General features: G+C 34.7%; 2 protein-coding genes across 2 annotated transcripts in view; one reads left to right on the top strand and one right to left on the bottom strand.

The window, feature by feature from the left end:
• Positions 1–12,877, top strand: part of LOC134843552 (cilia- and flagella-associated protein 65-like) — a 340,046-nt gene that overhangs the window by 160,358 nt on the left and 166,811 nt on the right. The window lies entirely within an intron of this gene.
• Positions 1–12,877, bottom strand: part of LOC134844391 (protein suppressor of white apricot-like) — a 35,320-nt gene that overhangs the window by 5,202 nt on the left and 17,241 nt on the right. The window contains exons 5-9 of the mRNA XM_063861049.1: positions 10,824–11,008; positions 10,214–10,344; positions 7,848–8,047; positions 6,917–7,089; positions 1,422–1,632 (exon numbers count right to left, since the gene is read on the bottom strand). Coding sequence (XP_063717119.1) covers positions 1,422–1,632; positions 6,917–7,089; positions 7,848–8,047; positions 10,214–10,344; positions 10,824–11,008 — 900 coding nt within the window. The remainder of the gene's footprint in view (positions 1–1,421; positions 1,633–6,916; positions 7,090–7,847; positions 8,048–10,213; positions 10,345–10,823; positions 11,009–12,877) is intronic.

Here is a 12,877-nt window from a genome sequence, read left to right as displayed (position 1 = left end):
CGCAAGCCAATTATGGCGTATTAGCAGTACCAGTCTATTAAAAAACGAAAGAAATTTACCAACTAACATGCCTCAATTTATAGAGCCGACGCATTTCAACTAGTATACGAAAAAGTTCATTGAAAACATCCGACCCTGGCCAGGTTCGAACCCTCTTATTTTGTTGTGGGTCTCCTTCCCTACCTCTACGTTACAGATCCATGATAATTTGAAGCTAAGGTGCTATTTGTAATATAATAGTCTGTGTTAATATCCTTAGCATTGGCTGTACTTAATAGCTGGATCAAAATGAACTTTAACAATGTACACATTTTGTCGCAACAATAGAATGGCAACAATATTTGAGACTTAGGTGAAAAAAAAAAGAATTCATACTATAACAGAAGCTATGCTTGTGTAAACACAGAGACGAAGCGGAGCTTCGCATCACTTGCTATACAAAACAGGCGCAGCATTGCAATCTAGCGAAGAGAAATAGAGACGGAAATAACAAAATCGAGAAAAAAGAACACTATTTAAAAACAACAGTAGAAAAACACAACCTACAGTATTAAATAAGCTTTTAGTACTTGCCGAGCGGCCAATAAATGGGTAGACGATCGGTAAGTGGGTAGAGAGCAAAAATTGCTGTCATAAAAAATTTCGAATAATTAAGTTTTAAAATCCTGCAACACACTCAATTTTTTTTTCTAAATCCAAACACTTTTTGCCTTTCAAGCAACACAAAACAAGGTAACTAAACCGAAACCAATTAGGCCAAATAAAGCTTTTGAACTAAAAAAAAAAACACGAAAATCAATGGAAATATACGTCAGGGCCATTAATCTTGCAAATTACAGGAGTTAATCAAAAACACTAGCATCTACGAATTAAATTGATGACAGCAAAAGCTTATTTTTCAATTTGCAACTAAGCCGACTACAGATAAGCAGACAAATGAAAGTCCGACAATTCAATTTTTCTCGGAATTTTTTTTTTCAGTTTCATACAAACTGATTTTTTTTTTCGATCAGTTGAATATCATTCTTTCCAAAGCTTCAAGACAAGGCTCCACTCACTGCTTTTTGTGACTACATAAAACCTTCAAAAGAAACGTCTAAAAATTGTATATCAAAAAATTATTATTTTTTTCCAAAAAATTTTCAGCAGTCTCTCTGAACTCAACATGTAATTATTCGAACCATTACATGAAAACATAAAAAAATCAACTTAGGCAAAAATTTTTAAATACTGCAATATAAAGTCCGTGCTCAAATCCCTGCCACTGCAATTAAGCCCCAAAAAAATTAATAGAAACAATAATTTTTTCCAAGCTGAAACTTCTTGAGTTTGCAAAAAACCAGTCCTGAACGGATTCAAAACGTGAATTTTGTCGTCTCTGGCATGGAAACGGGCAATACTCATTGATGATTGAAACGTACCCATAGAAACCTCTTCTCTATATACTCTTGTGCACTGTCTGCAGTCTGGTCTTTCATCGCCTCAATCTGCGCCTGTCTCAACCCCTCTTCGTAAGCATTGGGGTCTGGCTGTTGGGCAACCTCCTTCGCCAGTCTGTCCACTGCTGGCTGTCTGTCTGGGGCAGGCGGAACCACTGGCACGTGGGAGAGGCCGTCATAGTAAAGGCGGGTACTGGAAAGAAAACAGAAGTTGGCACAAAAATAGATATAGTTGCATCAAGGGAAATAAACTCACCGTAGCGAAATCTATCAAAACTGGTAGCCCATTATACTATAGACTAATAAACTTGTAGTTCAACACATAGCCAACCGAGAATTGGATAAACGTTAAACAAACAAAGAAACCAAAAAAAAAATGATTGATTATTTTTAAAACATAGCCAATCGAAGAATGGAAAAGAGTAATGAACGCAAGTAAACATAGAATATACACTTTGTTGAAAAACTCTCAACTATCAATTTCCAAAGAAAAAAATGGATGCCCTTTAAGCCCTTTGAATTTCTAGAACAATTTATGACTGGCACTTTTTTGATAACATTAACCCAACTAGAGAAAACTGGATCAACAGTTAAAGCTTTTATTACGCTGGAAATCTATAAACTAAATTTCACAGTCGAAACTAGAAATCGTTCACGTTTTTTGCGCCATTTCAACGTTTGTATCTGGAGAGTGCTATTTACGTCACTTTCAGCAGATGAAATTCAATAGAACTCAAAAATTGCGTTATACTTAAGTGCATCCATATTTTAAGACTTTTTCCTGAAAAAAAAAATCAGTAAGACCTATATAAGAGTCTTCACTACGTTCATTACTCTTAACAGTTCATTATAAGCTTTTTTTTAGGTTCGAATTTCCAAAAATCTTTTTAAATTTCATTAATATTGAGAAAAATGGACTTGAGTAAATTCTTTAATTTCTGATGAAAACTTGAATCCACATTCGAAAATAAAAGTAATTCAAGCTTTTCCCTCAATTTCCATTTCAACAAAAGACTTCAAACTGAACTTCAAAAAATCACGGGTCAGGCCGTTAACATGTACATTTGAGAATGAGCAAGACTTTTTGTCGAGAAAAAAAACGAAAACATAGCCAAGAATTGGAAAAATTTCGATGAACTCAGGAAAACAGAAAAAAATACTGAAGTCTTTTTTGATTTTTTTTCGAACTTCGAAGAAACACATACATCATATTACAGCTCTTTGATTTTCAGGAATCTTGTACAAAAGACAAGTTTACGCTAAAGTTGTCCAAATTTCAGGAAACTGTATTAAATACAGGATGAGGAAAATTTGAGAACTGGAAAAAAAATATATTCCGCCGGGAAATCTAATAATAAAATCCCACTTTCGATACAACAGGTTTATCATATTTTCTGAAATGAAATACACTAATACGAAATAGTTGTGGAAAATGCAAACACTTTTTCCTGAAAGAACAAAAGTTCTGCAAGACCTCAATATCGCTGAACTCTGTTCATCGACATTTGAAAACAATAACTACGACCTATATAGAGGTCTTCACTCCAATCATTGAAACTAAAAAAAACAGTATATACAGAAGCGAAGCAGAGCTACGCACCACTTGCGATACAATACAAATAATGAAAAAATGCACCACAACTCAAAAAAAATACAGATAACACACCACCCAAAATAGTCATAGGTTTGTCTAAAAAAAAAACTATCTAGAGAAACTTGTCTCGGAACCATGATCAACAGCATTGAATAAGCATTGCCATTGAATTTATCGAGCGTTCATTAATCAGACTAAAATTAGGTACAAGGCCATTGAGTCCCGAAAAAAAAACTTTCATAAAAAACTTTATAAATATGATTTTTGAAATTCATTGGAAGATTTTATGACTTTTGAGATTCCATGTTTGATGATCATTTCGTAAAACATAAACGCAAAAAATCTATTTTCGCTCTTCAAACGAAGTAGAATGAAGCCACAAAATCGGTCAAACAAGCCGACACCAATTTAATTCGAAAAAAAAACTTCAACGCGAAAATCAAAGCCGAAATATACAAAAGCTTTTATCCTGTACGATTTAATATTTCAGACATGGCACTTTTCAACAATAGAAATCGCTGATCTATTAAGAAAAAATGAGCCGGGAAAACTAAGCGGACAACAGAAGTAGATACACGATAGTCCGAAAACGAGACATTTAAAAAGCAGAAAAATACTAGTAATGTTAAAAAGTTTCATCATGGATTAATTTGCACCAAACATTTTCCGATAAACAGAATTCACAGAAAATGGCTACAAACCGAGTACACAAACTAACCAAAGGGCGTGGGCCGAGAAAACAGATACTCATTTCAACTTTTTTCTTAACTGACAGTAACGCTAGATTGCTAAAGACCAAAGCCGTAAACAGTACTTACACCGCTCAAAATTGAATAAAATAAAAACATGGATATATAAAAAAATGTGGGTAATAGAAAACATTGCGAAAAAATTGACATTTTGAAACGATTAATTCTCCAAATTCTAAGCAAAACTTATCAAAGCTTTATATTATTTTTTTTCTGATCTGATAGCAATTAAGATTTTTTAAAACCGAGTCTACGCCTCAAACGGATGCAAAAAATTGACTAAAAATATCTCAATCGTTATAGAAAATTAGTTTACGCAAAAACAGATAAAACAATTAGTCAAGAAAGAAGCGCATAAACTCATCAATTATCTTCATCGCAAAAGATATAACAAACACAGCAGTATCGAGTTAAAAATTCGAACAAAGTTGACTGCGTGAACGCAGAGGCCAAGCGGAGCTTCGCAACACATGCAATACAAGTAAAAAAAAATTCTTTTAAGAAAAAAACAGCCAAGTAACAGTTGGAACAGAGTAATGAACTCAAGGAAACTAAAAAAAAAAACGAATTTTTTTTAGAAAAAAAACTTCAACTTTTGAATGTCGAAGAAAAAAACAGATGGCTTTAATGCTCTGTGAATTTGTGGAACAATTTATGATTGAAACTTTTTTGATACAGAGGCGAAGTTGCACTGCGCATTTTCAAGCAAAAATATGACCGATAACACTACTGAGGAAAAACTGAATGAGTAAAAGTTTAAGTCTACATAATTTCTCAAGTGACGCTCGCCAATTATGAGTCTACATAATTGCTAAGTGACGCAATCCAAATATGACGCATTAGCAGTACCAGTCAATTTGAAAGAAATTTACCAACTAACATGCCTCAATTTATAGAGCGGACGCAACTAGTATAACGAAAAACATCCGACCCTACCCAGGTTCGAACCCTCTTATTTTGTTGCGGGTCTCCTTCCCTACTTCTACGCAACAGATCCATGAAAATATGAAGCTAAAGTGCTATTTGTAACATAATAGTCGGTGTTAAAATCCTTAGCATTGGCTGTACTGAACAGCTGGTTATTGCTCTTGCACAAAATGCAAAAGAACACTTTCCAAATGAACACTATTACATCCGACCTAGGTTGCAAAACAGAGAGTTCATACTATCACACAGGCTTTGATTGTGTAATAAAATAAACCCAATTTGAGAACACTGGATCATAAGATAAAAACATTTATTTCGCTGGGAAATCTGACAAATCATTTCCATTTTCGAAATTAGAAGTCGATATCGTTTTTCGTTGTCTTTACATTTTTGCTTTTCGATAGTGGAGTTTGCCCTCCTTTTAACAAAAGAAATAAATAGAAAAGAAAAATAAATCATAAGTCACACCGCGAAAAATCAAAATCACAAAGACCTATATAAGAGTACTCACTAGTTTCATTACTCTAAAAAGAAAGTAATTTTATTTTTAAAATGTTAAGCAAGAATTGAGAATCAGAGACGAAGCGGCAACTAAGGCGAAAAACTTTGGTCGACCCTCCTTAAGCCGAAAACGAGACTGGTCATAACAAATTTTCCACCTAAAAATTATGATAATCAAACTTTTTACGACCTTTCCCTCCTGAAACAGGCAAACCAATTAACAAATTCGTCCACAAAACTACCCAACATAATTTGAGCAGGCCGATGTAACATAAGCAAAATCCATTCAAACAAACGAAATCAAAAACATTAAAAATCACAGTTGGTAAATTTACAAACAACAACTTTCAATTATAGTTTAAATTAATTTCATCAAAATTTGAAAAACCCAGCCGTGGAAATAAACTGCTTAAAAGGGTACCAGATAAATAAGTACTATTTACAAACAACAACTTTCAATTATAGTTTAAATTAATTTCATCAAAATTTGAAAAACCCAGCCGTGGAAATAAACTGCTTAAAAGGGACCAAATAAATTAAACTGTATTTGGAAACAGAACGGAAAAACAGCCGACAGAAATTAGGACGAAAACCACCATTCCGGGATGGTTAAATTGTTTTTGAATAACTTGACCAGAAGCAAATAAAAAATATATAGAAAAAAAACGAAAGAAATAAAACAGACGCCTAATAAGCCGATTATCTTCAGAAACTTTCGGCAAAAAAATCAATTTCAAAATCTTGCATGTACCAGATACTACTAAGTAACCCTTTTTAGGCGCTAAATAAAGGTATTGCATAGCATTAAATGTATCACATTCATCATTTTAAGTATAAGTACCATCCATTCTACAATTACCATTCTGCAAAAAATATATATACCGGAAAATATTAGAGTACCCGATTGCAATACCCTTGCTGAATCATTTACAGAATCATTTAAACCACCGAGCAGCTCTGTGAATTTCACCAAAACAAAATGAATGATATAAATTAACTCAACTTAATTTAACTGCGTTATTTTTTCGAACGCGTTACGAACAAACTGGAAAGCACTTTAGTTAGGGTGGGTTTTTTGCCCAAAATCACGTACCTGCTGTAGACTGAGTTTTACTCCCTCACCATCAACCTGACTTGGAACATTTTTTTTTCCAGCTGAATATAACATAAAACTTCCAGCAAATAATCGAAAGAATTGCCGAGCCAAACCAATTTAAAGAATCGAGAGAATGCAATCAGCCGAAAAACCGTAGCAGGAACTCTGAGACGGAAAATTTTTTCATGAAAAAGTCTAAAACTCAAAAAAATGAAGTCCCCTTTCCACTCAACACACATAAAAAACGTTCTCTCAACAAATGAGACAACATGACGCCACTAAGTCGATATAATTCAGGCCAAAATCTATAAGACGAAAATGGAAAAGGAACAAAAAAAAACAAAGTCAAATTCAAACATGGATACTTTAAGCCAATTTACACTTAGTAATTCAGCTTCAGAAAAATTCAACAAGGAGCGATGGTCAAATTCATCTATTAGCTGTCCTAAATAAGGGGTAAACTTGAGCCCTGGAACCATACAGGTCACAGGACCTTTATAGGGATCGGTTATGCTAGTTCCTTGAATGTCCATTACCTCCAGTCTATTCTGTCTATGACCGCAAAACTGACATGACTATTCATGGATGAGATTAACCGGCTACTACTAACAGAGCACGTTGATGACACTGCTGCATCACACCATCACGTCTACTTCGCTCAATTTCATCAGCTTGGCTCTTTTTACTTTCAGCGTCCTTCGTTTTGTCTTTAGTTGCAATACTCGTTTCTCTGCTTTCATTCTTGTCATCTTTCGACTCTGATTGGTTGTTGTTGTTGTTAACCTACCAGAAAGTTTAGTATATCATAAGACTAGGTTTGAACTAATTTTTAAGCTCTAGAAAAATTCCGTAACAATAATAATTTAGGAACAACTATTCACTTCAAGCTTTCTGATGTACTTCAGGAGCGGGGCTCTTTTCCTGGCTCAAAATTTTTCTGCTGAAAAAAAAACATCAGAAAAAACAATAGATGATTCTGGAGTCAATTTTATATGCAGGGTTGTTAAAATTCAGTTTTTTATTAATAAAAAACGTTTTAAAACACTGTTTGAAAACTAAATTCGAAAAAAAAAGTTTCAAAATATTTATTGCTCGGGTAAACTCAGTGTTTCTCATTGAAAACACGCAAGCAGAAAGCCAATTTGGAAACTTTCTGTGGTCCGAGTCGATTTCTTAACGATTTTTTTTAAAACTGCATCCAATCAACGACACAGCACTGTTTTGCGGGAAAATTCCATAAACTTCGATGCTTGTATTTTGTGAAAAAGCGGAATAAAAACAATAATAAGAAACAGCAATAAAAAAAAACGTTTAAAATACTGTTTAAAACATATGGTGTTTTAAACAACAACCCTGTTCATAAGTCTTTGATTAATAGTAGGCGCCTCTAGAAAAGTTAGAAAAAATTAAGAAAAATAGTAAGCGCTTTTGAGTTGGTCGAACAAAATATCAGATGTAAAATAGTACCATGGAGGGGAACCTTTGGTCGGTCAGTGAGCCGGATCCCCCTAAAACCGGGCCTAATTAGTACAAAAAGATACCTTGATTGACTTCTGATTGGCTGAAGACGATGTTACAGGTGATAGTGATCCGCCAGCAAGCAGAGGGTGCAGATAACCTCCCCCTCCTGAAGACGAGGAGTCCGAGTCTGAATCAGAGTCACTGTCGGACTCATCTGACTTGTCTCCATCCTTGTTCGAGTGATCTATCACCACGCTCGCTTTCGGGACTGATTTAGCTACTGAAACCATTATATTTCCTTCCCACAACAACTTTTAATGTCTTAACACAGATAACAAGGCAAACAGGCAATGTTGACGTCAATTATTAAGCTTCAAGGGATGAATGAAAGCAATGTAAAATTAAAATAAAATTTCGAGTTACAAAGAAAAAAACTTTTGAATTTCCAGAGTTTTGATGATAACACTTTTTTTCTTATAAAACTAACCGCATTTGAGAAAACTAGATCAAGAGATAAAATGTTTATTCCATTAGCAAAAATAAGCTAATGAATTTTGAACGAACTTGAAAAAAAATCAAGCCAAAACGCGAAAAAAAATTGAGCGTAAGCTTTTAATGCTTTTTCCTGAAAAAAAAAAACTAAATCAAAACGACCATTTAAGAGCCTTCACTGTATTCATCGACACTTAATTTAACTAGTTAGATATATTTTAAAATCATAATCGCGACTGAAAGGAGACACGACGTCACAAAACTTGCCTAAAACGCAGGCTTTGCATTATGTTCTTTATTTTTTATGCTGGTTTGTCGGAAAAACTACAGTTGCACCACAAATACACAAATTACGAGAGGCTTTGAGACGCTACCATCAAGAAGCTTCAGAATTTCTTTCGTCATGAAAACAGACTGTTACTAAATATACTCGCCAGACAAACCAATCACTAGAGTAAACTATTACAATTCATACAACGCGGCCTACTCACAGCTATTCAAGTTACAATGAAGAATAAAAGCAAGCAGTGTAGTTTTGTGTTCGGGCGAGCCGTGGCGCAGTGGTTTACGGATTTGAGACAGAAGCATATCTACTATCGCACAGTGCCAATTGATCATCAGCTCAATTGCCTCTATGAGGAGGCCCGACAAAGACTAAGCACGCGAACACCTCTGTGCCAACTCGACACTCGTTCAAATACATTTTTTAATTTTTCAATTGTTTCTTTTCAATTGGTATTAAATAAAAGCTACATCTGATCGCTTGATCTTCGGTTCGAACCTCACGAGGCTCGTAATTTTTTTTTGCGTCTCACAATCGTGTTTATCACAGGAGATGTGGAATATTCAACCTTCCAATCAACCATTAGCGTGGCGAGGGTGGGGTGCGCCGCCTCCCTCAATTCTGGTTGCCAAATTTTTCCAAAAGGTCCCCCTTTGGAACAACTTTATGACATATATTTCTCACTGAACAACCTCTAAAGTCGCCTTCGGCGCTAATATGACTAATTTCGAGTGGGGAGCGCGCGCCGAAAAAACGCAATAAATAAGGTCCTTAATTTTTCACAAATAAGGTCCTTAATTTATTTTGGGAGAGCTCGGAAAATCAAATTGGTCGACCTAAAAAACCGCCCCTCCCCGTAGAAAATTTTCTGCGCACACCACTACAATCAACGTACTGAAAAAACTCAATGTACTGATATGAAGGATGTTAGAGGTTTTTTATCTTTAAAAAGCTATGCTTGACTTTTCAGCTCAGAAACCAATATCAGAGAAACCGAAAGTTCTCAGAAAGGAAGATGAACATAAATATAAAGATATAAATAAATGGGGTGCGTAGAGTAAACCGATGTGTCAGTAAATTACCAGATCAGTAAACCGATTTACGTAATAATTACATCAATTGCGGAATTAAAGATTTATAGAATAAATGTTTGCTGAGCTAGAACAATATTTTTAAAACTACGGGGGGGGGGGGGGGGCATGGGAATTTTTCCCATGAGTATTTTTTTTTCCATTTTTCAATCAATTTTTGTTTAGAGGGAAAAGTTTGTCATTTTGTAAAAATCTCAGTTTTTAGCTAATGGGGTTACGTAATGAACTTTCGGTTTACTGATAGATCGATTTACTGATCTACCACCAAATAAATATATAAAAATAAAAATAATCAAGATAAATTCAATCTAAGCACTCAAACTTTTGAATCAACTGATTTTGTGTAATCGATATCATAACAGTATTTTCTCCTGGTAGACAAAATGATTGTGAAATACCTTTTTTATTTTGCGATAATGATTCGAAAATGAGTGTGTGGGGTACAGGTGCGATGAGCCCGGCGACGCTGTTGATGTCGCGCAGATCACATGACACAACCTATCTGGTGTTGAAGCAAATAGTGGAGGACTGTCCCTATTTAAGCATGGATGCCTTGGAGGCAGTCTTCGCTTACACTCACTTTGATAACTATTAGACGATGAGCTGTTTGATTGATGTACTAATGAAGTCACTGCACTTCCAATGGGAGGTGGAGGCGGATGAATTGCTGATGTGCTCGGCTGTACCACTGGCTGAGGTTGAGGCGTGTACCTTTAATAGCAACTAACTTTTTCCCAAAAACAACGAACTTTAATTATTTTGTACATCAAAACCCTTTACAGAATCCATTTTTTGTTAGAAATATCACCATATTAGGCCATCGTGGAAGAAAATAAGGTCGTCTTTCATGACAAGCCTTTAATTTCCAAGGATAATTACGGTTCATTATAAGGTGACTACCCTGTGGACACCTAATACATTTTTTTCAAACGAACCCAAAAAATTCTTATTCAATATTTTAGAAAATAATTTTATTTCAAAAAAATTGGTAAAATCAAACAACTAAGCGTTTTATAAACACTGCAAGTAAAGACAGTTATGGAGATGATAGACGATCAGCTCAAGTTGCGCCAGTATCGGGCCAGCAACAACAAAAGGCAAAAACTTCTTTCTGGATTCAATAAGCGTTACGTCATAACTGCGAAGGAAAAAGTTAAGTCATAGCGAGTATGAACAAAAAGCAATTGTACCTTCTGCTCTTGATCATGGTGAGTATGAACATGTAGAAGGGGTGTAAGATGGAGTTGAAATTGAGGAATTGGAAGGACGCGTTGTTGCTCTGCTTAGTCTTCAGGAGCACTTCCATCTGGGCTCCCTGAGTGGCCACCAGTTGGGCTGTCTTCTCAATCACCACTCCTAGTTTAGCTGTCTCTGGCTGGAAAAGAAAACAATCAATCACTTTTTCTAATGGACCTCATCTACACATTAGATCACTTGAAAAACAAATAAGTGCACACGATAGTCACGTTTTCGCCAGGGGTTCCAAGAAAAAAAACCCAAGACGACGGTCATACTATTTAGTTAAGAAAGGCGAATCTTCAGTATGAAGACAAAAAATCTTGGTGGGTTTTCGCAAACTATCGAGAAAGCTTGTCAAAAATTTTGCCAAAAATATTATGACTTCTTCGCCAAGCAATCTCCTCTAGTCAATAAAAAGGGTGCCCAGTTACAAATCATATCAAATTCGGTTACTTCCATGAGCGGTTTATTTTATCACTAATAACCATTTAAATCGAGAGGATAAAATGAAAAACGTCAATATGCTGAATAAACTAATAGTTACAAGTTCTAGATGCCAGTTCTCACTTTTCACTAACCCACGAACTTCATTTTGTATTATTATCATTATTCAAAACCAGACTTGCTAAATTTACAAATTACTGACTTATCAATTATAGTGAAAACTTTTAAAAAAATAAGATCCATGCTTTAGAAAACACAAGCATACTTGAATCAGCAAAGCTGCTTCAATTATCACAGATCTTTGATACGTACGACAATATAACGCAATATAAGTTGTGAGAAAGCTAATGAAAAAAAATGTACGTTAATCATTGGGAAGTTTAACCATCTGCTACTCGAAATTCCGATTTTTTTGTCACATTTTAATACTAATTTCTGAATATTGCAACTAGATGAATGATGACAATTTTGCCATGTTGGATTTTTCTGTGAGTAACTTAACATCATCCCGCCATAGAGTGGAGATTTTTTAACGTTGAGCAATTTTAAAATCAGTTTTTTTTGAAACACAAAAAAGCGTCATATCTCAGAAACTGAAGAAGTTTGGGCAATATTGAGTATTGATAACACATCTGCAACTGCTTGGGGTATCCTGAATTCAAATCACAAAATGATCTACTATTTCAATTTTTGAAAAATGTCATATCTAAAATTTAAAAAAATTTGAGCAGCCATATTTGAAGGCAAGATCTGCAAATAGGCTTGTAAATTAAAATTTTGTGAAGTGCTTGTAGTTTTTTGAAAAATTTTTATTAAAAAATATATTTCGTAAACTAGGATTTGGGCATTCATACTTTGAGGCCAAATTGTCAACAACTAGGATCATCCTGAGAGCAACCCACCATGGTGTTGCTGATATCAAATTTGGTGAAAAAACAGCTGAAACGAAAAGCATAGCCAACTGACAGTTCGAACAGAGTAAGGAACGGAATGAAACAGAAAAAAAACTGACTTGTTGTTGAAATAACTTCAACTTTAGAATTTTAAGAAAAATATACGGCCTTAAAACTCTTTGATCTTCATGAGCAATTTATGATTTAATTTTTTTTGGTAAAATTAACCCAATTTGAGAAAACTCGGTCAGAAACTAAATTTTTTATTACGCTGGAAAATCTGATAACCAAATTTCACTTTCGAAATTAGAAGTCAATCACGTTTTTTCATGACATTTTCATTTTGCTGTTCTAAAGTGAAGTTTGCCTTCCTTTTAACAAAAGTAATGAAGTGAACTTGAAAAGAAACCTTAAGTCAAACCGCGATAATCAAAATTGACCGCGAACAAGTCTTATGATATTCGCCTAAAAATTAAATCATCAAAACCTATATAAGAGTACTCACTACGTTCATTATTCTAAAACACGCGTTAAAAAATGTATAACTGGATGAACCCCATCTTAACACTAGACTACACTGAAAGCTCCTGCTACAGCTTTTACATTCGGGCCTTTCAATTGGACTAGCACTCATAACCTGGAAAATCAAAAAAATTCTCATCTATTGC

This window comes from Symsagittifera roscoffensis, chromosome 4 (genome assembly GCF_963678635.1).
Source record: "Symsagittifera roscoffensis chromosome 4, txSymRosc1.1, whole genome shotgun sequence".
NCBI lineage: Eukaryota > Metazoa > Xenacoelomorpha > Acoela > Convolutidae > Symsagittifera > Symsagittifera roscoffensis.
The sequence above is the reverse complement of the archived record's forward strand: the minus strand, read 5'-3'. Positions and strand labels throughout refer to the sequence as shown.